This window comes from Monopterus albus, unplaced genomic scaffold, assembly GCF_001952655.1.
Source record: "Monopterus albus unplaced genomic scaffold, M_albus_1.0 scaffold188.1, whole genome shotgun sequence".
NCBI classification, from domain to species: Eukaryota; Metazoa; Chordata; class Actinopteri; order Synbranchiformes; family Synbranchidae; genus Monopterus; species Monopterus albus.
In genome coordinates this window covers 191427-217708 of record NW_018128068.1, presented here as the reverse complement: position 1 = coordinate 217708, position 26282 = coordinate 191427, and the positions used below count along the sequence as shown (strand labels likewise).

At 39.8% G+C, this 26282-nt stretch overlaps 1 protein-coding gene across 1 annotated transcript; it reads right to left on the bottom strand.

Annotated features, from left to right (window-relative positions):
- Positions 1–9995: 9995 nt before the first annotated feature.
- Positions 9996–21734, bottom strand: LOC109969998 (transforming growth factor beta-3-like). The gene is made up of 7 exons (XM_020617277.1): positions 20893–21734; positions 15693–15856; positions 14365–14494; positions 14065–14172; positions 13513–13678; positions 13122–13275; positions 9996–12730 (listed from the first exon to the last, which is right to left on the bottom strand). Exons 1-7 carry the CDS (start codon positions 21236–21238, stop codon positions 12572–12574), a joined length of 1227 nt encoding a protein of 408 aa, XP_020472933.1. The 5' UTR covers positions 21239–21734; the 3' UTR covers positions 9996–12571.
- Between the last annotated feature and the right edge of the window lie 4548 nt (positions 21735–26282).

Genomic DNA, 26282 nt, shown 5'->3' with positions numbered 1-26282 from the left:
TCCCCCGGAGTAGCTGCAGCAAGTGTCTGGAGAGAGAGAAGTCTGGGCATCTTTGCTTAGACTGCTGCCCCCGCGACCCGGTCCCGGATAAGCGGAAGAAAATGGATGGATGGATGGATGGACCTCAATCTTGACATAAACACAAGACAGTATCATATGTCAGTGTCAAGGTGCATATGAGTTTATGTCCTTCATTAATGTTTTGCAAAATAATAATGTGAAATTTTTGCCTCCAAGCATCGGCAATAGACAACTTATTGTAGGAGGATTCTTCTCTGGACCATAAATTTTAAGTGTTTTGGGACTGTTTAGTTTCCTGAAAAGAGGGAGTGTTGCACTTAGATCTTTTGTTTGGTAATCCCAAATTCTTATCAGATTGTAATGGATGGATGAAGTGGAGATCATGGCTCTTGTGCGACCTTAAAATAGTCTGACACAGGGGTCTCTGCTGATATTTACAGCACTAAGCCTGTACTGTATGACCAACCTGAGGTAATCAAGCTGAAAAGAATACAAACACCGCTCAAGCATACAAAAAGTAACTTTAGTGAAATTTTATTGGAGAACAAGAAGTTGACATGTCTTTGAATTGCATTCACCGAGAAGTTTTCTGGTGGCAGTTATAATTATCCACACTATGAAAAAAAACATCAAGAGGAGGAAGCTTTGGGCAAAGTTAATTGCAAGTGTACAGTAAATCATGTATACCAGTAAAAAGTAAAAACGGAGGCCATGTGAAACTGCGGAGAGTAATGGCAGGGTATGTGTTGTGTTTTTGGAGATTATAGAGCTTTAAGTCCCATCCTGAGCTACAATTCTGTTAGTTCTGACTTTTAAAAGAACACATATTTGCTCATGTTTGATCGTTGGTCTTTATAATATCATAAAATAAGATTATTTCACCCCACAATTTGATCTGTAGAAAGTGGATACTGTATTTGTGTCATTTTGCAAATCTGCAGACATAGATCTCTGCTGCATATGGTCTGCCAGTGGTTACAGTGAAATCTTTGCGACCTAAATTCATGGTAAACAAAAACAAACTTGCTGTATTGTTTGGCTGTCTATGACAAAGTATTGCTTTTCTTTCCAAGTGTATGTGGGGGCATATATTTTTTCTTTGACACCACAAATTAGCTGCCATAAATATATTGTAGAAAATGAGAAAGAGAGAGAGAGAGAGAGACTGCTGCTGTGTAATCCATATTGATCATATAATTAAGAATTAAAGGATCATTAAACAGCCATTTCTGTTGTGTTTATACAAATGTGTGTGGATTTTTTAAAATAATTAAAACATACAGAGGATAAGTAAATTAGTGCTGTTAACCCAAATCATCTATATTTAGCAGGTTTGTTCCAATAAGTGAAAACATGAAGCTGTAAAAAACACAAAATGACTGACTTGAGAAATTAATTAAAACTGCTGCCTAGTCAATCATCTTCTGAGGTGGAAATGTTATTTAACAGTAAAGTGGCTGCTTTTAGCACAGGGTGGGTTTCTACTTCCCATTACAATAATTATGTTTGTGCTGCTGAAAGGACAAAACTGAATTTAGATCTTAATGAAAGAAACATGTTAGTTCCTGGGTTGGAGGAACGGACCGCTGGATGGCCCACGGGCTTGGCTGCAAGGATGTTTGTTATTTGCCTTCTGCAAAGAAAACAAAGCACAGCTGATCAGCTTGTTTTACAACCACAGGGAAACCACTATTTTATTTGGAATAGAATACAAAGAGAAGTTGGTTTGGGGTTGGAGATGTAGGGGTGAACAGCAGTGACAGGAGAAGAAAACATCCTATTTTGTGTTTTTACACATCCGATTTGGCCATGAGGACTAATTTGGAGATGCAAGCATATTGGAGAAGCTGAACCAGCAACCATTTGTTTAGAAGCATTTAATTTCTATAGAAACGCCTTCACAAGTCAAAACAACATGCAGTTTGGCATCTTGTTTTTCCATCAGGACATCAGTGATTTAAGAGCACAGCTTGACAAGGCCAAACATTATTCTGCAGTGTTTGGAGCACGTAGTGGGAACATGAGAGGGGATTGCCCATATTAGTTTTTGTTTACAGTGATGACAGAATGTGGCTTAAAAACATTTCATTGTAGGTTGGTTTAAGCATCATACAGATTATAAATCCTAGATGTTGCAAACCTAATAAGTGTTTCACCCCCTGTAAACCAGCCATGTCCTGTTGTTGTGAGCCAAAGGATCACTATGTCTCACGCTAGCAATTTTGTCTAATTTTGCAACCACAAAACATTTACAAAAGCCTCCATTGGGCCTTCTGTTCTGGTGTAAAGGCAGAGAGAAGCTAGAAAAGCTTCCATTACTGCTGTGACACCTCATAATATCGTGTCTGCAAGATTTCACATTTTAACTGCCTTTTTCCAAGAAAACCATTCAGATGATCCTGTAGAACTGGATATATGTTGAAAATGTAGTCATCAAATGCCACTGAAATACAAGCTATAATCTAAACAATCATCAGCTTCTGATGGAGATTTAGTCCAGTTAATACACGACTAGTACCTTTTTTTTTTTTGGCAGCAAGACTGTTTGCCATTCCAGCAGTAAACTTCATCTCTGCTCAAACACACAGCAAAAGCCACAAGCCTCTGCTCCATGAAATAAATTTTAATTTCAATAATCTCCTTAAATATTTTTGTATCTGTTTCAGTCACTGTGGTATGCCAACAAAGGATCGACCAAGAACCGTCACCTCGCTGATGTTACTAGCGTCTTTTTCCTACCTGAAAATAGCCTTGAACAGTTTCATGCTTCCAATTTTTCATTATATGTTTTTTTTCTTATCACAATGCAAGGAATTGTGCATTTTAATGATTTAAATCACAGTTAATCACAAGTAATCCATTTTAATTTACCCAGCATTTTCTCTTTCACTGCGAAGGTTGACCAGAAGCAGTGCATTGATGTTATTTTTCCTCAAAGACCTGTGTCATAATTAGCTTCAGTGTGACAGTGATCACTGTCAAAATGTCTTTCTAAATCTAAAATAATATATAATTAAGAAGTTAAGGGTTATAGAGCACATTTAAGTTGAGTAGAAATATTGCATACTGTTGTTAATGCCTTGATTTGGGATGGGTGCCTTATAAATGAAACCACTTTATTGTATAAAAGCACAAACACTGGTATAGGCTATACACACATAGAGATACTGTATATAAACCGAGGGGTTGAAGGCCAGCTGTACGTTATAACACATACACACCGTGTGAGATTGGCAGTCAGTCGTCTATGGAGTTCTGCCAACCAAAGGAGTCGTGAGGTCTCGTGCAGATTAATGGGGAGGCACAAAGCAAACATGTTTCTCATTGGCTTTGTTGTGGATGAACAGCATTTCTTTGCTTCTGCCGGTTACTTGGCAACACTGAGGATGAAATATCTAGTTACTAACAGAAAGGTAATTAGAGTGTTATAAGAGATGTACAGATGTCACTTTTTCCACTTTAATTGAGTAATGTTGGCATGAAGTTGTGTAAATGAATGCAACAGTGCATTTCCCTGCATCCACAATTAACTGATAGTAATGTTATGTTAGAAGCAGTGAGAAATTTGACCAGTCAAGTTAGGCAAGTTAGGCCTGTTGTTAAAACTGAAATATTTTTCTCCAGTTGAGAAACTTCAGTGAGCATTTGTTGTTTTTGCCAAACTCTACCAGCCCAAAGGCACAAGCTGACATAATTTCAGAGGGTCCTCATCACTGATCCCTGAACAGCCCATCATTGTTCTCTAGTCCTTTGTGTAATGGCCAAATTCTCCGTTGGTGTAACAGCATCTGTTATACTCCTTCTGTGGCATCTACTGAATACTCCAATTACAGCCCATACACAATCCAAATTTAAATGTAAAATATAGAAAGTGCACTTTACACCAGCCTTAACTGCAGCTAGAGAATATTATTCATATTAAGTTTGGCTTTATTACAAAGTGTTGCTGCTGTAGATATATGCCGACTTGTCTTTCTATTATCGAAGATTAAGTGCAGTCCATTTTAATAACTCCTAATACAGCATTGTACCTGCATTTCCACTGTTACAGTATTTCCAGTATTCTTTAAGGTAAGTGAGGTCAACAAAGCCTTTATTTTTAGAGCCTCTTTTATGTGTAGGGGCCCCTTGTAGCTCGTTGACTTGGTGACCTTAAGCTTTGTGTTCCTTAGCCTTTATCCAAGTGGTATAAATCTTTTCTTCTTTATGGAGAGACCGCTACATAGATGTTTTCATCAGCGTGATCCACAGTAACTGTGAGAACATACAGTATGCTCAGACAGCAGAAAGATAATAAACTTAGCGTAACCATTTACAGTAAGTCCTCACTTTGGAGTTTGCACAGCAGAGAGCGCCCTGCTGACACCGTCTCCATTACCTGTTGGCGTGGAGGCAGCAGTATATGAGGCCGTTAAAGATATGACTTCCCTCATCAATCTGGTTTGTACTTCTGGGATAAGTGTGGGGGAGAAGGATGGTGTTACAGTTATCTAGGGACTAATCTAAGAAGCAATACTGCTCAGATGTCCACATGATTTAACTTTCCCTTTTTCTTACAACTCATATACTATTTTTGCATAGAAGAGCACAAAAACGCACCAGACCAGCGGACCACATACTGTACATACAAGATGCTTTAAATGTCATAGGTAAAACATCAGGGCCTGTAACCTGATGAAAATAAAGAAGGTGTTGACAACTACAGAGAGATAAAATAATCAAGCTAGATGAAATGTAAACTCCTCAAACAAAGGAGTTCTTTTTAACTGTGCTACTGTCAGGACAGCTGGACTGTTTGTCTATGTGACGTTGATAGGCTACTAGGGTTGGGCTAGTGGACGATGCAGTCCTCCACTGCTGATGGCTGACAAACATCACAATGGTGAGCTGGTATTGTGATTTAAACCACCGAATGACACTGACCCTCCTTAGCTGAGCTCAGTGTGAAAATCATTCACACTGAGAAGGGTAATCACCTTTATTCAGCGAAGTATGGTACACACAAGGAATTTGTTTCCGGTACAGAACTGAGGTAGCCATCTCTGGTGCCAACTCAACCGATGGCTCTAACCATCAGGGGCAACTTGGGTGTTCAGTGTCTTACCTGAGGACACTTCAACATGTGGACTGCAGGCATCAAGATTTGAACGTCCGACCATCCGGTTGGGAGACAATTGCTCTACCCACTGAGCCACAGTTGAGGTTGCCTACACCTAACACGTTACACTTGGTCATAATAAACTGTCTCAAACAAAACCCATAAGCGGGTATTCACACCAAAAACAGCCCTGCATTTAAACAAATAAGGATAAGGATAATCACCTTTATTGGCCAAGTATGTTACACACAAGGAATTTTTTCCGGTACAGAACCGATGGCAGCCATCTGCGGTGCCAACTCAACCGATGGCTCTAACCATCGGGGGCAACGGGGGGGGTTCAGTGTCTTGCCCTAAATGTGTTCAATAAAGGATTTTATAACTGTGGAAACTTAGTATCTATTTTTCTACTGCAACAATCAGAAGGTAATCAGTAGAAGTACAGTGTTCATGTTATATATTAACCCATTTGGACCACGTGCTTGTATATGACTAGCTAATGCAGCCTCTTGATGGATGACAATGCATTGAGGCACCATTTGAACCTGGTTGAACTTTTTTGGACAACCCTGAGCATTGGCAGACCCCTAAGTTGACATACCGGCTTTATTTCCACACTGGGCTCAATTCAGCCTTAGAACATAAATGTAGTGAATTAAGCAAGGCTGTGTTGTATTGCTTAGTAATTCAGCTTTTGAAGGAGGAAGCCTGTGCTTCTGTTATTTCAGAAGTTACACACTCACATTTCAGGGCCACTTTTGCCTTTCTGGCACCTCATCGATGCAAATTATATATATATTCTTTCTGTCTCTAAACCAGCAGTTCACTACACATATATAATTCAAACTTGCATTTGCAAGTTGCTTGTTTCTTCCCAGAGTAAAGGGTGTGCAAATCATACTTTCACTTTGTCTCTATCTCTCATAATTTCTCTCCCACTCTCTCTGTCTCATGTGCACACGCCATCTCTCTACTACTGGAATACTGTCATGGAAACACACACTCTGCTGTAATATAAAGCTGTAGTTTGATCCAGATCTCCCATTCATTTGTTTAGCTATAAAGGTCTATGAAGTTGATATGTGTTTACATATTTGTTCACCCCTTCACTCTTTTCCAGTAACTATGGCCGCTGCTTTGACATATATGTGTGTGTGTGTGCGCTTCCCATTGCTGAATTACACAACTCTTTCCACCCTGGGGCCTGAGAACTGGTCTGATGTGACCTGATGATTTTACTGCAGCAACAGTGCTGTTAAGGATTCTCTCTCTCTCTCTCTCACTCTCACTCACTCTCACTTCCCTCTCTGTCTCTGTCTCTCACTTCCCCCTCTCATTTTTTTCCTCCCTCCACATCTGTTAATCTGCTCAGGGAATAGCAGCAGACAGAGTTTTCCAAACCTCTGTGCATTTATGTGTCATGCAATTCATCATTTGTAAGTCGTGGAAGAGCACAAGTTCTGAGAAAGTCAGACTCCAGCCCAGAAGTGGACCCTGAACTTGAATCAGATAATGACTCGCTTATCCAGTAGCAGCGAACTGAAAATAGGATTATTGCAGGTTTGAAGTTCAGTTGGTAAGTTTGACCCCTTCAGGAGCAAACTGTGTTCTTGTCTGCATCTTCGAACCACAATCAACCGTAATTTTCCCCTAAAACTACAACCTCAAATCAGAAAAAGTTGGGACGGTATGTAAAATCAAAATTTAAACTGAAAATTGTGATTTGTAAATCATCTTTGTCCTGTATTACACTGAAAACAATGCAGCAGCACATTATGTGATGTGATACCTCATCAGGTTTATTCTTTGTTCAAAGTAAACACTCACTTCAGTTCTGATGCTGCAACACATTCCAACAAAGTTGGGGCAGTAAAGCATTTACCAGGTGTGATGTTGCTGTTCCTTTTCACAACACTTAAACAATGTTTAGAGACTGAGGACACCAAGTGATTAAGTGTGTCAGGTGTAATTTCGTCCTGTTCTTCCCGCAAACAAGTCTTAAGGTGCACAACAGTCCTGGGTCTTCACTGACGCAATATGCATTTCAAAATGCGCCACACATTCTCTACTGGGGACAGGTCGGGACTGCAGGCAGGATAGTCCAGCACTGAAGTGTAAGTTACCTTTGCCAAGGGCACTGACACAACCCCAGACCATTACAGACCCTGGCTTTTGGACATGTTGCTGGTAACAGTCTGGATGGTCCTTTTCGTCTTTGGTCCAGAGCACATGGCGTCATTCCTTTCAGTTTTCGTCTTTGGTCCAGAGCACATGGCATCATTCCTTCCAGAAAAGACCTGAAATACTGATTCATCTGACTACAATACATGTTTCTTCTGTGTGATGGTCCATCCCAGATGCCTCTGAGCCCAGAGCTGTCGACTGCACCTCTGGACACTGTTGACATCGGGCTTCCTTTGGGCACAGTATAGTTTTAAGTGGCATTTATGGATGTAACTACATATTGTAGTGCCTGATACAGGGGTGCCAAAGTCACCTTGAGCCCATGTGGTTATATCGCTTATAGAAGAATGACGATTCTTGATGCAGTGCCATCTGAGGGATCAGAGAGCATGGTCATCCAACTTAGGCTTGGCCCTTGTCCCTTATGCACTGAAGTCCCTCCAGATCCCTTGAATCTTATAATGATATTCTGCACCATAAAAGGTAACCTCCAAAACCCTTCCTATCTTTCTTTGAGGAATATTGTAAACATTTCAATAATTATCTCAAACATATGTTGACAAATTGGCGATCCTCAGCCCATCTTTGCTCCTAATGGGCTCGGCCTTTCCTAGATGCCACTTTCATACCAAATCATGATGCATCCACCTGTTGACGACACCTGTTTCAAATGGAACCATCATTTCATTGTTTTACCTCATTATTGTCCCTGAAATGCAACTGTCCCAACTTTTCCTTGAATGTGTTGCATCAGGATTGAATGTGCTGCTGCATTGTTTTATACAGGACACAGATGATTTACAAATCACTATTTTCAGTTTTAATTTTGATTTTACATACTGTCCCAACTTTTTCTGATTTGGGGTTATAGATGAAGGTTCAACAGAATCCAAATAATTCTTTAAATGGTTTTCAAGAGGCATATGCAAGAGAAGAAGCAAGATAAGCAGACAGAATGATAGCCCCTACTGACGTTTGTGTTGGTTGTATTTAGGTGGTGCGACTTATGAACTATTCAACAGCTACTAAATATTGTCATGTTGTATGGTTATTATTGAGATCATAGATAAAGGTGGCATTGTACTAGACTACATTATATTCAGAGGTGTCTCTATATTTTTGTCCTCCCCAGCTGCATACACGAGAAGGTCAGAATATCAAGAACACCTCTGAATATAATGTAGTCCAGTATACCACCTTTAATTATGATCTCAATAATGACCATATAATTGAAGTGATGCATTTATGACAATTTCATAAAAATAGAAACATTCTGAGCTTCATAAAACACTGCTGTTAAGGCAGAAATGTTGCATTGAAGTGCATACAATTGTACAGGTGTACCTATTAAAGTGGCCGGTGAGTGTATATCAAGACAACCAGTCTCACATTTGATGAGCACATTTTATCACTGCACTATAAACTTTACTGTATGTCTTTTTGCTGTCTGGGTGGTGTTTTGCTGCTACATATAGTAAGTCAAAATGACTCCTTACAAGACTTAAATCAAGCCGCTGCCTGCTGTTAGCAAAGGCCTCACTGAGTCCTCAGCCTGCTTCCATTAGGCGACATGAGAAAAGAATCAGCTGTATGATTATACTCTTACTTGGAGTGGATAATCACCCAGTTTTAGTTGCATTTACTGACTTGAAGAAGTAAACAGGGAACTGTAGCTGCAGAGCATTTGGTGTTTGTAATAATAAGCCTATGAGAACCTTGGTTTCTAGCAGGGACTAATGAATAAGAAAGTGACTTTTACTGAAGGTTAGAAGGCAACCATGCATGGGGTACAGCTGCTCTTTGCCAGTAATGTGTGTTTGTTAGGACAGGGCTGTCCGCAAAGCCATTAAATCCCAGACCCCTGTTTTTAGACCCCATCATGCCCTCTGGTCTTTGTGTTCTCATCATGGTCCATCTCTGATTGGGTGTGACAGGGAACAATGACGAACACACACAGAAAAGGAATTCTCTCTGACTACTTGTCAGTCCACATTAGCTCAACCCAGCACCCCTGAAATCTGTGCAACTGTGCAGTCCATATATAAGACCAGTATGGTTTTCATCTTCATGAAAATGTATTAATACATTATAAATTACTATAATATACAATCCATCAAATTTGCTAAATCTAAATAGAATGTTAGGTTTGTAGTTTAATTGTTGATAAGTTATTAATAAAAGTCTCATGTTCTACACTCCTAATAAACCTGTTATTGTGAAATACAGGAATAATAGTTTAATAAATAAAAAAGTAATTTTGGACATGGTAACAAATGCATTTCCCAGGTTTATGTGTGATTTATGCTAACCATGACATGAAAAATAAGAAAATAAAGAAATGCCTGCATATTAAAATGCTCTATAATAAGAGTAGTTGCTTTTTGCCTGAAAGCAAGCAGCATTCCCTGAATGCAAGAAGTTAAATTTATTGCTCTGGCTAAGGAAAAAAAATTAAAATAAAAGCCTTTGCATGCACCTGCAGGAAACAGGTGGGGCTGGTGAGATTCAAATAAAATTGTGTTTGTATGGAACCAAAACATTGAGAAAATACCATTTTAAATGGCTTTTCAATATGGCAGACAAGTCCAGTGGGTAAAGTCATCATTCCCTAATTTAGTGTTAAATGTTTTCACAGATCTATTACATTTGAGTGTTTCATGGAGTGATTCTTATAGGTTACGAAGAGCTCATACAGGTTAGCATGTTGTTTTTAATAACAACCATAATCAACAAGTCAACAAAAACAATATTACTGCCAAAAATGTCACCTAAATGTCCCCTAAAGGCTAGATGACTCTGACTGGGTGAACATCACACAGTACAAGGATTCAGTCATTCTCATGATTCAGAGAAAAATGAGGTCTAACTCTATATCAGCCACTGTCATGTTATGACCTATTCCCCCATTTTCGTAATTGTTTCACACTGTAAAAGAGCACCATAACAAACATAGATTGAGCAGAAGGACTGAAAGGCTGCAGCATTTGTGGGAGTCCTGACTGCACATACAACTCCTTGCCAGCTAGAGCTAGAGTGTGGCGAATGATAATGATTTAAAACTGAAGTAAACAACTGCATAGTAAATGGTGTTTCCTGTTATTGTTGGAGAAAAGTGCTCTGATGTAGCTGTCTGAAGATAATAATGTTTTAAGCCAGCAATATACTTGGTTTTACTACACGTTTGCATGCACATCGTGGCTGCCTCGCATATGCTTTGATCTGTGAAAGAGTTGGCTGGGCAGGTCAGAATTAACAATACACAAGATGCAGTTCAGAACATGACAGGTGGGGGCAGAAAGTAATGTTAGCAACAGTTTTGTGTCACCACCGCTATGGCTGAACGCTTTGAAAAGAAACTCGTGGAGCTTGTTCAGCTGACATATCATTTTTTATGTTGCCGCTGCCATTTCCTCTACCATGATCACAACACCAATGGTGTTGGAGCTACCTGGAGTGTTGCCATTTTGTTCTGTTTACACTAGGTGAATCCCAGTTCCCTTATTTTATCATCACTTGGTCCTCAATCCTGAAGTTGTTCTGGTCCGCCATGATAAATGATGTCCAAAAGCTCTGCTCTGAGGAGCGAGGAGTGAGGAGCTATGCCCAAGGATACTTGAGTGCATCCTTCATGGAAGTCTTCTACGAATTGACACGCCCCTTCATCTAAAATCAGTTCGTGATTGGCCGCTTCACATTAACAATAAGAGGAAAATACGTCTCATGTCAGTTAAAATGTGTTTCCTCGGTTCCTCTGTCCTTGCATCATTTTCTTTCATTGTACATGAGTGAGACTAAGACACAAGGAAAACATGGAAAGGAGGCAAACATGGATGCAGTTAGAGGAACTTGGGTTCAACCTACTGTTTGCAAAAGCAGGAAGATATTCTGTTCCCTGCCAGGGATAATTAGCCCCTAATCTGCCCCCTAGTGGATACAGTTTTTAATACTCCAGAAAACACAACGTACGCAAACGTACAACGGGCAATAATGTAAGTGTTGGTAAAAAGTATTTTGGCAGTTTTAGCACAATAAGCCTTTAGTGAGACGCACTATATCCAATAAAACAGGCCAAACTAGTTTGTACAGTATATAGACAAATAAAATAGCTCATTCTTTCTAAATCAGAAGGAAAAGTAACAGTACTCATGGTTTAATTGTTTACACCCATGGAGATACACATCAGTTTTCTTCCCAGTCACTATAGTCACTATATGACAAGCTGCATAACAGACTAAATCTGCTCTTAATGTAAAAGAAACCTCATAAGAACCTGTTGCATAACAGTTCTTCTTTTCCAGTATATTATTTGATGTTCCAAGAAGTATTTGAACCTGTTAAGGATGAAAACTTCCAGTGAATGGCAATGTGCTCATGGCTAGTTTCCATCATAGTTATTCCCTTCCATACAGGTCCCCTCTTCTTCTTCTTCTTCCATCCCTTCTAATAGATGCACTGAAAAAAGCCATTGCTGCTGGCTGGCCAAAAACAGAAAAGCTTGGCTCAACTTCTTTGTTCATTCGCTTTCCATTGCAAATCCAACAGGCATTCTCTCTCAGCTCTCCTTTTCTCTGACCACAGATATGGCTTTGGATACAGCAGCAAGTCTGTCCTTTCTCCTTTTGTGTTTGAAGATAATGCCCACTGTTTGAAGGGAAGGAAACTTTAAGGCAAGTTCAAGGAAAAATCCAGCCTAAACGGACTATTCGAGCATTCAGCAGAGCATTGTCTGTATTTGTGACCATTACCAGTATCATCCCAAGACTAGAAACAGAGCTGCTCTACTGACAATGTAGAAACTGTAACTTGGTGGAATATTTTCTTGAGCTCTGAAGCAGACAATATACCACAAATTGAGCCTCTTTCACTCATTCATTGTTTTTTCTTCACACAAACTGTACAGACCTCCCTGCAGTCTAGCCTTAGGAGTGTGTTGTCCATCTTCACAAATCTAGTAGAAAATATTTTAAGATAATACTTTGACAGTAAGACTATGGTCATTTTGGGTTGGTGCTTTTAAGAAATAACTACTTGTTATCCAGAACTAACTGAATGGGAGGGGGAAAAACCAAACAAACCAAGAAAAAGAAAATGACCTCAAGTTTTTAAGAAAGCCTGCATCCTTGAAAACAGTGTGACCAGCAGAGTGGTTTTCAGATCTAAGTCACAAGGCTACAGGGTCAGTTTAAGTATTTGTCACAGCTAAGAGTCCAAAGGGTTTGATCAGTACCTAGTAAAATCATGCCACACTATCTTTTCTTTCATGTCTTCTCAGCTACATTTGCAAGACTTGACTATCATGTTGGAGAGCTGCTCCACTTTGGGAGTTCGTCCAGAATAGTAGAGTATAGTGAGGGGTTCCAGGTCTTGAGGGACACAGCAGGGGGCGGCCGACGCCTCCGGATTCAGAGTGTTGTACAGGCTCAGCAGCTGTTGGAAAGCAGACAGGGGAGAAAAACTCGGTTCCAAATTGTATTTATTCTTTATTTATTTGTAGTCTTGTGTCAGTATGTCTAATATAATATTCAAGTGAAATCAGACTCATTATCAGCATTGATCACATGGTACATGCGGTGTGTGAACTGGGAAGGGAAGTTTTTGAGTATCTACTTGTTGCTCTGTGTTTGGTTTAACTGCATTTTGGATTAAGTCTAATTATCTTTGATTTTGGATCTGGTTTCATTAAGACCTTTAAGTGGAGGCATAGGTCTCAGAGGTAGATACAGTACATCAAACTCTGGACAAATAAAAACAAAGCTAACCGACTGGCCATTTATCACTAGAATGAGAAAATATGTTTGTGTTTTGCTGTCCTTCATACCGAGCTGTGTGTTGTATCTGAGCTCCTCAGGTAAGGGCAGGGCCCAGAGCAGTAGTTGGCATCATAACCACTGGGCTCATGGATCCATTTCCAGTCCAAGTCACGCCGGAAATCAATGTGGAGCTTGCGAACACAGCAGCTCTCCTCCGTGTTTCTGTGATAAGGATGCACAACATCAGTGTCTGATTTAGTTTTTGTTACAATGCATCTACAATAGACACATCTTCACATTCTCTTGGCATTTAATACCTTCTTGGCCCTTGTGGGAAATAGCAGATATATTGCTGCAGCGCAGATTTAGGATATTTCAATATGTGTTTAAGGTGATGCATGTAAACACTTTTCACAAGTACTAGCAGCTACAGGTAAAAATGATTTACGTGCCCCTTACGAGAAACAGTAATTTGTGTCCAGCGCTCTCTTGCGCCGGTGTGTGGACCGCGTATCGAGGCGGTGGGGTGGGATCATCATGAGGATAAGGTGAGGCTGGTACTGTTCCTTTTTTTTCTTAAGGGGATCCACATCCAAGCGACTCTGCCCCTCATCTCCATCCACACCTTAATTACAGACATGATGGAGATACATGCTCATTATGTTCATTGCAAATTTCTTCTTAGCCCTCTGAGCCTGATTGAACCTTTGTTCAATCAGGCAACAATGTACTTTCAGTATAAATACAAAATCATCGATCCATCTTGAACCAAACTCCCAAGCATGAGAAATATACAAATAACCTGCAAGTATTTAACTGATTTTTACCAGAATTACTATAAGACATATTTAAAAAAAAGATAACATTTTAAATCCTAGGAATTCTTGAACTAAGAACCATATGAACATGCAGCATGACCCATTTAAACTTAAACACATTTACAGGCATTAGATTTAAAGAGCAAGCAACACCAGCCATAAAATATAAAATAATAATATTGCTGAAGCCCACCTCTAAACTTCACCTCGAGCACCTCGTTCTCATTGTCAATGATGTCACCATTTGGGCTGAAGGTGTGGCAGGGACAGTGCACACTGATTTCCAAACCCAGATTGGTTCCTGATGGCAAACAATTATAGAAAAGATGATTGTCAAGTTTTTTTTTTTTTCCTAAAAAGAAGCCCAAGTCAGCAGTCTTCATTTTTAAAACTCAATACTTTAATGAGAAATGCAGTCGAAACATGGGATTCTCATTATGAGTATGATACAGTAGCTTTTGGAAAGAACAAATGGCAGTGTTCTCAGTCTCACCTCGGTTCATCAGCCATTCACGCACTGTTTCAGTCACATCGAAGGAGACCCATTCTGGAGTACCTTTGGTCAGCACATTCTTGGCTCCAATGTAGCGTTGTTTCCTAATGTGTTCATTTGGCCTCACAATCTGCAAGGCAATAATAAACAGTCCCTCTTTTCTCTCAATCCTGAAAAAGTCTCAAGAAACAAGTAGAACAAATAGAGTGGACGACAGACATGGATGTTGGTACGAGATGAAGCTGTTACTTGTCAAACTCATGTCTTGTTACATTTATCCAAGAAGAGTTTTGAGCACTTGTAAAGAATCATTCTATGAACTGATGTCAGCATAACATGCAAACAGATTATGCAGGGGGGGTGAACGTTCACATCTTGTCTTGTTACCATAGTTACCAGTTCTCCTCTTAAAAAGTATATATATGGGCATCAAGCCATAATTATTGGGAAAGTTCCATTTTTCTGAAAGAAAAATTCCTCTGACACAGCAGACTGTGAACTGAAAAGTGTGGAGGTGCCTGCAAAAACAAGCTAGATGAATGTCTAAAGTCAGCCAATCTTTGTTGGTGAAATCATGTTAATTCAAACAAACGTGGGAGCATTTCTAAGCCTCGCATGTCCAATATAACACCAGTTAATGTTATTACACTGTTCAAATTACCTTCATGTATGGTAGCTATTAATAATGTTTTTAGCAAACCATTAGTTTGTTTGAAGCTGTCATCTTGAGGTGTCTGGTAATGTGAACACTTGCTTGTCAATGCTCGTCATAATAATGTTGATGTTACGCAGGTCAAAATGTCCTTTGGGTTTGTCAAGCTGTCACTCCTGACCAGAGTCTATATACCATGTAGTGGTATTATTTACATGTATCTTTTATTACAATAACCTGATTATCTTTGTATTTGATCTTTAAAAGTAACAAGGACCTGATGACATTGATGACTTAGGAAAGTGCGTTGCACTGTTTCTCAGCAGACTAGAACCACTTCTTAACAGCTTAAAAGACTGTGCATACTGTATGGAGGATTAAATATTAAAGACCTCTACATAACCAAAAGTGGAACCACACTGGATCAGGGCTGTCAGTGCTACACTAACCATACCCCTATCCTGGTTCTGCAAATATTCTGCAGGCCTGTTGAGCTTTTTGACTTTTGGTCTGGCTGTTACCCACGCCCGTGCCCACAATCTGGTTGTTGTTGGCTCGTGTTGTCAATTAGGGCTGGAGAAGGAGTAACCAGCTTACATAAGATACATTTTGGCTGAAACTGTGAGCTTTGCCTTTGATCTTGGTAGAAGGACATGGAAACGGTACCTTTACGCACCTGGTAGAGCTCAATCCGCTGTTCATTCCTCTTGGCACTTGAATTTGGCACCCTCAGAGCACGAAACTCTGCTCTGAAGAGGTTGGTTGAGTTCCTTTCCATGGAAGAGACGCTGAAGCGGAAAACCTTTGAGGTGATGCCCTTTGGGCAGTAGGGCAAATCATCTGGAATAGAGAGAATAAAATTTAGTGTAAGAGCAGGCTAAGAAAATCTAATCAGGAACCAGCAGTGTTATGTCCAGACACAGACATCAACTGCTACAGCTCATCTACATAATCACACTCACTTACTTTGGCCTCGTGCATATTGAAATGAACAGTTTCTCAGATGTAAACCTTTTACACAGAAGACATTTTGACTTATAGAAAGAAAAGCCCAGGTGTTACTGCTAGCATTAACTTTATTACATTAGATTCTATTCAAGTGTAAGTCAAGACAGTGCACCAGTGAGCCAGCATGCACAATAATAGGACCCTGAAACTGAAGAAGTTAAGTGGAATTTAATTTTATTATTTACACCTGTGCTTTTCCTGCTGTGACATGACAACATAACTCTAAAAATGCCCTATAAAAGTTGACTTGGTGAGTTATGTATGTGAAAAATCTATTTGATATTTGTCTGACGAGCATCAACAGCCACAATCTATGTATAATTATTAATAAAAATTACTAATCCAATTAAAAAATCTTAAACCTTGATACTGTGTAATTTCCCATTTTCTGCTTTTATAAGAAGCCATTCAAAATTAATAACACAGAATTTTACGTGTCACCATAAAACACAGACTACTAATTTAGTTGCACATCTAAACACTCATGTTTCAACTTGACAATGGAAACTGTGACATGACAAAATATTTGTAAAAATAGAAGGAATAGAAGCAGTTATTAAACATTTAAAAATTAATATTAGGGCTACAACTAATGATTATTTTTATTCTTGATTAATCTCCCAATTATGTTTTCCCATTAACTAACTAGTTAAGTCTAATAAATGTGTAAAAAAAAGTCAGAGTTTATCAGAGTATAAGTGCTGAATTATTTTTCTCTCCACAGCTAACTGATGAAACGATTACTTGACTCAGGCCCAGTTAATAACCCTGATTGTTTCAGCCCGTCTCCATTCACAACTCAATCTGAAAGATACTTTTCTGGCTGCGTCACTTATTGTGAGAGAAGTGTAGCTGGATCAGACGTTTATCCACTTGATGCCAAAGTAGTGTCAGCCAATGTTCCAACTGTTAACTGATATCACAAACTGGGCTGGCAGAAAACTTCATTTCAGACTCTAGATGGCAATGCCATAGTCAAGCAGCACCCTCCAACCCTGAGACAGAAGTGCCAAAGCCTGCAGTTCCTCGAATGGCCACTTGAGGCTCTAAAATGGAATCAATCCCCATAGACTCCCATGTTAAAATGCCCAACTTTACAGCAGAAATAAACATGCTTAAAGCCTGGTACATGAAAATTTCTGACCTCTATAGCTAATTTCCCCTTCCATGACAACTTTACAGGGGTGAATTTATTTTTTATAACTCATCCGTTTAAATTATATTAAGGGTAAAATGTATGCACAATTAAGGGCATGGCCACATTGATTTACAGATAGGATGGTCCCGCCATAAGTGGCTGGCCGCTAGTTTTCTAGAGAGCTCTACTCATGCCCTGCCTCTATGCCTATTTTTGGATTAGACGTAGCAGGTGGAGTGTAGTGCTACCAATATGGCGACAGTCAGACTTGAGCTTCAAAACCGCTGTGGGTGACGTCACAGTGGGTTTGTCCAGTTTTTATATGCAGTCAGCGGTCATAGTTGTTCTTTCATTTGTTGACACTTCATATAGCTTCAGATATGTTGAAATAAAGCCCTACATGAATATGAAAATAATGACTTGGTGATTGTTTTCTATATAGTGAAGACATCTAGACCCATTCAGACCTAAAATATGAACTTTGGTTAACGGCTGAGCCTAAGTTTATCAGCCCACACTGAAATGACTAGTGTTGTTAACTGTCTTATCAAATTTCCTCAGTGTTTTTCCAGCACATTTTGTCTATATTTGGAGCAAATGAAAATGCTGTAATAGAAAAAGCAATAATATTGAATTTAGCATGACTTCACCTCCCTGGTATTTGCATATCAAAAACCCTCATATCCTGGGTCCCACTGGCAATGTTTTGGACCCAAACCCCTTCTGAACCACGATGACTTCTCCACAAGTCATTGGCTGTCATTGACATGTGCCAGATTCTGCATGTGTGCCATGCTATAAATGGAAATCTTTCTGATGTTTGCTGTCCAGCTTCTCAAGTGAGCTGCCAGTCATCCAGCAGCTTTCTGCTTCATTTGCACCTGTCACAGATTTGTGTTGGTTCACAGAGGTCAACAGTTTACCTTCAAAAACTGTGAGAAGGGGAGGGTGTATTTTCCCACATTGTTGCAAGTCTAAGAGTGATTACACAAAGCCAGCACACGGGTCCTGTCAAGGCATTTTAACATTAGCACAATTAAGCTGCTTTGATTGTACAGAGCCGGGCGAGAACAGGTTGGCCTCCGTTTCAAACAGCAGTGGGTAATAATGCTGGCTCGGGCTCAGCCAGCCCTGCTCCCACCCAGGGCTGAGTGGGGCTGAGCTCCTCCTTCAACAAAGCTGGCTCATCAAGGAACATGATTGGCTGAAAGGTTGCGCCCAGGGAATGTCCTTGCAGTCAGCATTCACTTTTTATCTGTACTTTCACTGTAACAAGGAGTCTCTCACTTGGCCTTCTGATGTGGGGTTAAAATAATGCCTAGCACCAATGGCTCCATGTTGGCTCTGTCGCACACGCTTCGACTCAGCAGGAGAAGTTGAAAAACAATTATTAGACCGAGACCACAAGGGGCAGCACCCTATAGACAGGTGGCTGTCTTCATAACCACTGGCTTCACTCACAGTCTACCATTTCTACCTGATCTTGAAGGAGCAGTTTGCTATTTTGGAAAGACACTGATTCCCTTTATGTGGAAATTCAGATGACAACACTAGTATCACTCTTATGCCTGTACAATACATACGAAGCTACGGGTAGCAGCCAGTTAGGTTAGGTTAGCACAAAGACCGTAAACAGGGGAAACAGACTGTCTGTTTGAAGGTAACAAAATCCACGTTCTTCACTTGGCAGGGACAAATTCCTCAGTTTGTCAGAACATTTTCTTGGAAAAGAGCACTTGTTAAATGTAGATATCCACACCTTTAGTGGAAGAACATAATTCTTCAGGTGGCATCATCAACTTTAACGTGAGGTAAAGCCTGGTATCAAAGTGTAAATATACAAATACATGGCTAGTTATAGTGTATCTTAGAAGTAATTAAAAGACAAACAATGCTGTCCTATGGGGGTGTCAGATGAGAAAACACTTACTCTTACTTACTTTTGAAGATACAGGGTTGAGAGACTGGAATAACAACAGAAGGGCTGTATGGAGGGGGGCAGGATGGAAGAGAAACAACATCCTGTTGCATTTTCACTTGTAAGACAATTTCTGTAATCTGTCTTTAACATTTTGTTGTATATACCTGTGTATGTGCACACACAGGTACTTTGTCTATGTGTTGATTTGACATTTATGCTTTAGAGAAACACCTGTTGTTGTGCAGTGATCTCGGCTTTGCTCTCTGGTTTTCATTCACACAGCATATATCCTATGTTACTTTCTGGATAAGCTGTATGCCTTTTCCTCAAGTACTGACACATGTTCCTCTTCCACCAGGTTTCCACTTCTAGTTCATAGTTTTTAATTCTATACAGGGAACTGCTGTGCCAAAGAGAGACTGAGCTCAAATTATTCAGCTCACAACAGGCCTTTACTATTAAGTAACAAATATATCTAAAAAAATAAAGCTCATTGTTGTTCAGGTGTGTTCAGGTGTAATGTTGCCCAATTTTACCCACTGCCAATAAAATGACGACACAGTGGAGTCATTCAGGTTTAGAGGGAATGATGCTAGCTCATTTTCACACTCAATTTAGTGAAGTTAAACCAGAGTGCTGCAGTGAGTGATCTCATGCTCACAGGCCACCCATGTCGGTAATCCACAGGCCCCAAGAGGCAGTGGGGTCAACTTAAGCTCCATGGTAATGTGTCCGTGTAATGGAGGGCTTCATGGGACCTCACTCCTCCTGTTCAGACAGACTTCAGTGAAGAGAGGGACACCAGCAGCATCTAACCTTTTGTTAACTTTTCCTGCTCCTAAAGGCTTCCCCAAGTGACAGGGCAGCTGTCCCTTTTAATTGGGCCTGACTGGAAAGGAACTGGGAGCATATGAACAGAGGGACAGATCCATAGAGGAAAAAACAAGAGGAGGAAGAGTGCAGTCAGGAGTCGAAGAAGAGCGACTTTCTTAAAGCACTGGTGCAGGGTTAAAACAGGCTGGTGAGTACTACAGTAAGAAAGCCAGGTGCACAGCAGGCTCACCTTCCAGTTTTACAAATCACAAAGTGCTCCGACACAGACACACTTTTTTTTTTATTATCCCCCTTCCTCTTAGAAATCTGCGTTGCTTATTGTTACTTCACTTGGATGTTTGGATTTCACTGTTCAGAACGGTGTATTTTCAGAGTTTGACACTCGAAGAATGTTTTTACATACATATGAAAAGTTGGAGTTGAAAATCTCAGTCTAATACATTTAATACATGCTACCTGATTATGTTACAACTAGTTTAGAGAACTTAAGAACATAAGTGTGATGTGGAATGAAAATGGACTTTATTGTGAAAGTAGGAAACATCTTATGTTCAGCCTTTATGCTTTTCAAATGAAAAACAATATATTCATTGATTTATTTATAAGAAGTGATGGATGTCATTTTATGGATTTTTTTTTTTTTTTACAAAGATAAGTGAAAACCATGTCAGGCACAAAATATTTTTAAGCATTGTATTTTTGTGTACAGTATGTCTCTTGTATGTAAGGGATCTTTGTGTGCTGCAGCTCAACCAGAGTTTCTGAACTACAACCTATAAGCACCACTGATTAATAGCATAGAAACTGGCTGTAGTTTTGACAACACTCAAACCTGTGGCGTCTGACTGCCACCGGTATGGGCGTGCACCCTGCATTTGGTGCGTAATTACGCACTAAGAACGCGTTAATTGCGAGCAGTAAAAATAAAATCGGATACAAACCTGAATCACTGAATAATTATTAGACTATACTTACTGCTCTCTGGCGGTCCATAGACCATGTTGAATCTGTATATCTCTTTGGCATAGTACTCTGTCTCTGTGTTGTCCTGACCACAACTTTGCTGCCGATTCCTCCCAAGCTCCTCCAGTAGCTCCTTGGTGCTGTTATACAGTGCTTGGATGTCATACGGGATTTTACTCGGTCCGAGGGAGTGCGGAGGACTTGTGAGCCGGAGTTTGCTCAAAATCTGACCTCGTATCGCTTCGACCCTCTTCCTTTTCACATGGTCAATATCCACGGTGGCACAAGTTGACAGAGATGAGCTCAGAGTTGCGCAGTTGAGAAGGAGGACAAACAGTAAAGCCTTACCCAAATGCATCTTTCTCTCTGCATTTGGTTCACTGCGTAGTTATGTGCAGATTCACAGGCGAAGACGAGTTAACCTTCAAATAAATCTTTTACGCCCTGCAGCAGTTTTTTTTTAAAACTTCCTTGGAATTTAAAATTGAAATCCTCCTCACTTAATTCGTTTTCTTGGGGCAGTCCCTTTTGTTATCAGCAGAAATCCAAGTTTGTGTTTGCCCATCAGACTTTACTCAATTCATAGCCTCGAAAAACAGAAACTCTCCGGCCTGTATCAGATTAATCCAGCACAAATATCTCTGTAGAAACAGACACGTTTCTGATGCATTCTTGTCCAGTAGTCGCCCAAGTCGCCCCACAGCTTGGCATATGTGTCCACTTTTCTGTGTCATTAAACTCTAGAGTCTCTTTATTGTCTCTGAGGAGGCAGACCGCAGGCTGTCGGGTTAACGAGGTATATGCGAGTTCGAGCGGCTTCACGCGTTTTAATACGGTTAGTTTCTGACGTTTGATGGAGGAGGGACCGCAGGAGAGCCCCAAACATACCGCAAGTCGTTACGATTCACCAGACTTCAGCTGCGATTAATAAACATATGAGAGCCTACTGTTTTATTTTCAGGCCACGTCGTTTATATGAGGATTCGTTTAAAGTAATGAAGCTGCAGTTTTAATATTCTCGTCATCTTTTGTTTATTAAAGGATCTGAAGTGGTGTTAATATCAGGTGTTGGAGTTTTCTCGGATGTTTTTGTGTTAAATGTTTTAATAGTAACCTAAAGTCAATTGGGATTTTAGAAGCATTTCTTCTGGTTGTCTCCTGCATGTTGGTGGCCTGGGTCCTGCGACCTCTAGTGGCAAGTTGTGGCATTAGCAGTCCTCTATTTATCTGATAGTGTCTTGAGTGGAAGAAATTCCCTCTTTCCTCTCATTAAATCCTTATTGCTTGTTTCTTTTAAATGACATTATGTTGTTAAGACATTTACTCTCTATGAACCATAAAAGCCTGACTCTTTCATTTGATTGTCAAGAAGGGTGTAAAGGCAGATGTTGACCAACATAACACAAATTTAGAACTTGATACAGGCCTATAATGTTGGTGCATAAACTTGTAAAGTTTATACATTAATGCTCTCTGTAACTTAAGCATAAATGATAACTATTAGCTAAAATATAATGTGTCTGTGGTAGCGACTTTAAAAATGACAATCAAAGGATTTGTTGCTTTTGTATATAACAGCAACTCATGGTAATTCATGGTAATTCACAATTAAATCTTTTGTCTGCATTTCGTCAGCTGGTTCTTCTTACCAAATATGAGACAAATCCTGTTGTCAGAGGCTGCTCTCAAATTACAGAAAATCCTTTCAAATGTCACATTCTGGCCACATGGTTTCATTACAGTTCAAAAGAACTAGTTTCTTCTCTGTGCAGGCAGATTTTATCATGCCCTCTGCAAACCACCAGCTGCACACAATTCATTTTTCTTTACTGTCTGAAGGTTTATTTGCAAGCCCTTAAGTTACTTTATCTTTTGATTCCCCCCCCCCTTTTCACAGTCTGTTTTATCTCTCTTCATAGAGCATAGCTGCTTTTCTCAGATCTGTTTTAGGTCTAAGCTCACTCAAACACTGGAGGCCGCGTTCCCAAACATTTCTGGTATTACATGTTTCTTTGGCCCACAAGTTTGCATAGCTATATTGACCAGACTTTGGTAAATATTTGGTATTTCCAGGTTGTCCAGGTACTTGTGTGTACTATATTAAAACTTTTTTGATCTATTTTGCTAGTTTGCTGGAGATTAGAGATGAATGTGAGGTATATTTATAGTGCATGTTTTGTTAGAACAGTGTTAATCAATGTTTTATACATGATCGTGCACCATCTGATGTCTTTATCAAGCTTAATATGATGTGTTTTTACATCATCATATCTATGACCAGTGCAGAATGTAGATTTTTTTACTTTTTTTGATTCTTGGTTTTAAGTTTCATTTCACAGTTTCATTTGCAGCTTCATTAGAATGGGCTTGAATTTGCACATAGTCAAGCTATCAGTTGCAGTAAAGTTCCGTTGTGCTGTTTGAGCAGGTGAATATTTTAAGCCTCTATGTTGTTCTGAGCAGTTGTTGTCTATTTTATTTTGGTCTTATTAAGAGTTTTTGCTTTTCACTCCATTCTCTTGCTGAAACGTCTTCATTCCTTCCTAGGTTGGCTCAGTGACGTGTGGATGGTCCAAACCCAAAGTGGGTGTTTGGGCTTTTTGTATAGTCCAAGATTTTTTTTTATCCACTGTGAAACTATTTTTAAGACAAGCACCCAAGTCTCTGGTTGTCCCTGAGTCAGCTTCCCACAGGCTTGTGACACCACACAAGTCATTTTCCCAAAACCTTTGTCTTTTGTTTTGTGATCTTTGTTCTTGTGAATGTTTCAGTAGATCATTTTCCAGTTTGTGTTACACTGCAGTGCTTCTTTACTTGATTAGGCTTATTAATAGTTCCTTTCTCTAGGTAAATTGGATCAGTTTACAACCTACTCTAAACTGAACATTTGGTTCTTTGTTCAGGTTCTTTGTTGGTGCCTTTTCTGTCTTATTCTTTAGTGATTACTATCATGTTGGCAGTTCTCCATTAAGCCAGCAGGTGATGCTGCTTAACAAACAATGTGGTGCTGTCTGTGTTTGTATACATGCACAAGAGCAGATAAATTCAACATTTCAAGAGGATCATGTTGTATTAAAATGTATATTTAAAGCTTAAGACAAACTTTAATGTTCATGGCTTTAGATATTCTGCTACAGTGTTTATAAGTTAACTAAATTTGTCATAAAATATTATTACAAAGATTTCTGTCACATTTTGTTAGAATGTTATTTCTGCTAAATGAATGATTGAACAAGTTTTAAAAATTTTGAAAAACAGATGTGTGACTGCATCAGCTGACCTACTTTAAATTGGATGACCTATATTTGAACTCCTCCTCATTAAACACTTCTGCAGTTGTTCTTCCATTCTTCCTTTTGGTGTTCTTCCTGGTCTTATCAGAAATCTAGAAAAAGAAGGCAGAAATGATGTCGTAACACACACATACCATACACGTATATATTGTATTGTAGTAGTCTGGGGATTCCTAGACATTGTCCCAGACAAAGTTCACTTTTACTCCGCGCGTCCTGCAGCGATTACCTCACCACTGGGTCAGGTTTTAGTGAGTCACTCTTGGGCAATCTCTCCGTCCCGCGTAACACACGGAAATGGAATGCAGCTTCAGAATGCACGATGAAAATAAAAACACATGCTGGTAGCCATGCGGACAAATATGACCCCTTTCTTCTGTAATTCAGGTTAGATTCCTGGTGTCTATACTTGAGTTATGCTTAACTTTTTGTGGTGATCAGGTGACTCTTGTTTTTACAAAACTTGATTTTATCAGTTTTACAGACAGACTTGACCATCTGACCACATACACACAGTCAGACCGCTTAAGACTGGCTAGACAGAGTCAGACAAACCCCAACTACTAAGCAGCATCCTGTCAGACTTCCCAAGTACGGCACACCGACAAGCCAGCAAACTAAACTCTGCTTCGTCTGGGGGTAACAAGACTATGAGTCATATGCGGGGTAGTCATTTGGGTAGGAATGCTAACAGGAGACCCCTAAAACCCACACCAGTGCAGACAATGATGTGTATATGCCATAGCCATACAACTCAAATGACTCATTTGTCCTCCATCTGTGTTATTCATCAGTGTTTTTGATACATGTACATAGGAAAGGAATACCACGCCGGCTAGACGGTGACCTAAAGTGAGACGATGTGGAGTCAGCAAAAACCTGTCTGTCACTCTGTCATTACTGTGTCTGAGGTTCACTTTGCCTTCATCTTGACGGTATCTTCCAGTTTTTAAGTTCAGTTCAAAGTGGTTACATGACCGCTATCTGCAGGGTTAAAGGCTTATCTCTGAGTTGTGTTTAAGCAGTGGGAAGCTCCAAATGGTGTCAGATTGTAAGGATTTGAAACATTTGAGTGTTCGCTCACAGGTGTGCCTAAGTTGTGTTTCAGGCTATGACTGGTTTAGACAAAGTTTATTCTAGCTACGATCCTTTCCACATCTCCATATGCTGCTCTTAGCTTCCGGTTGCAGTAACCTACTGGTGCTGGCTTCTTCCTATGCCTCTAAGTCATGGTCAAACCCTGCACTCTGTGATGTGACCATTTTGGTCCTTTGCCTCCGGACAAAACAGTGAACTAAAAAAACCTGCAAAGCTCTGTAGTTCTCATCAGTATGAGATCATCATACAGTCATCATACATTTGACTATGTCTAGGCTAAATATAAAAATATTGATGAACTGAGATTTAAAGTAAAAACTTTAAAACATTTATGTTTCCTTTCCTCCCACCTTTGTCATTCGTTCTTCCTGGATTTTTGGCTGCAGTAGCCCTGGAGCTTGGCAGTCCTCTGTGACAGCTTGCTCCCATAAGACAGCATATTGTGGCATCTGATGTCACATAGGTGAGGACTGTTCACTTTACATCTGGGTCTAAGGGGATGGCGATGTGCTGAGTTAAGGCCTTTTGGAAAGCAGAGGACAAGGTGTCATTGGACCCCTCCCTGAATATGAAATAGTGATGTGCATAATGTTGGTTCACTCTCCTAATACTGTCAAAGCTAAGACTAAACACGCTTTGCAATTTCTCATCAGCACTCGGTGTGAGTAAGACGAAAGAAATTTGCTGTGCCTGGAGATGTTTGTTGTGATTAGTAATGGTAGAGTTTGTGTGGATGACTGATGACAAGAGGATGTCAGCAGTTCTAGGTATGATTCAGCTCACTTTATTCATGTTACCAAACCAAGATGTGTGCTCTGTCAGTGACTGAATGGTTTTTATTTCAGTGTTCTTTCTGTGCTGTTTGAGCTGAAATAATGTTTTCACATCACAGTTTCAGAGCTGATCAGCTTAATTTAGTAACACCAGAGAATAAGAAAGAAAACTGAGTTTTTTTTAGTCCATTTGTAGCTCATCCTTACTCTTTGTGAAGTTTAGGAGAACCCCCCCCCC

What these genes read in the sequence shown, in the direction of transcription:
- LOC109969998 (XM_020617277.1), bottom strand. Translation starts at nt 21,238, where the DNA reads ATGCATTTGGGTAAGGCTTTACTGTTTGTCCTCCTTCTCAACTGCGCA. An exon ending in TGAATGGCTGATGAACCGAG is followed by an intron (nt 14,173 to 14,364) that starts GTGAGACTGAGA and finishes GTTTGCCATCAG; the next exon opens with GAACCAATCTGGGTTTGGAA. An exon ending in CAGATACAACACACAGCTCG is followed by an intron (nt 12,731 to 13,121) that starts GTATGAAGGACA and finishes GCTTTCCAACAG; the next exon opens with CTGCTGAGCCTGTACAACAC.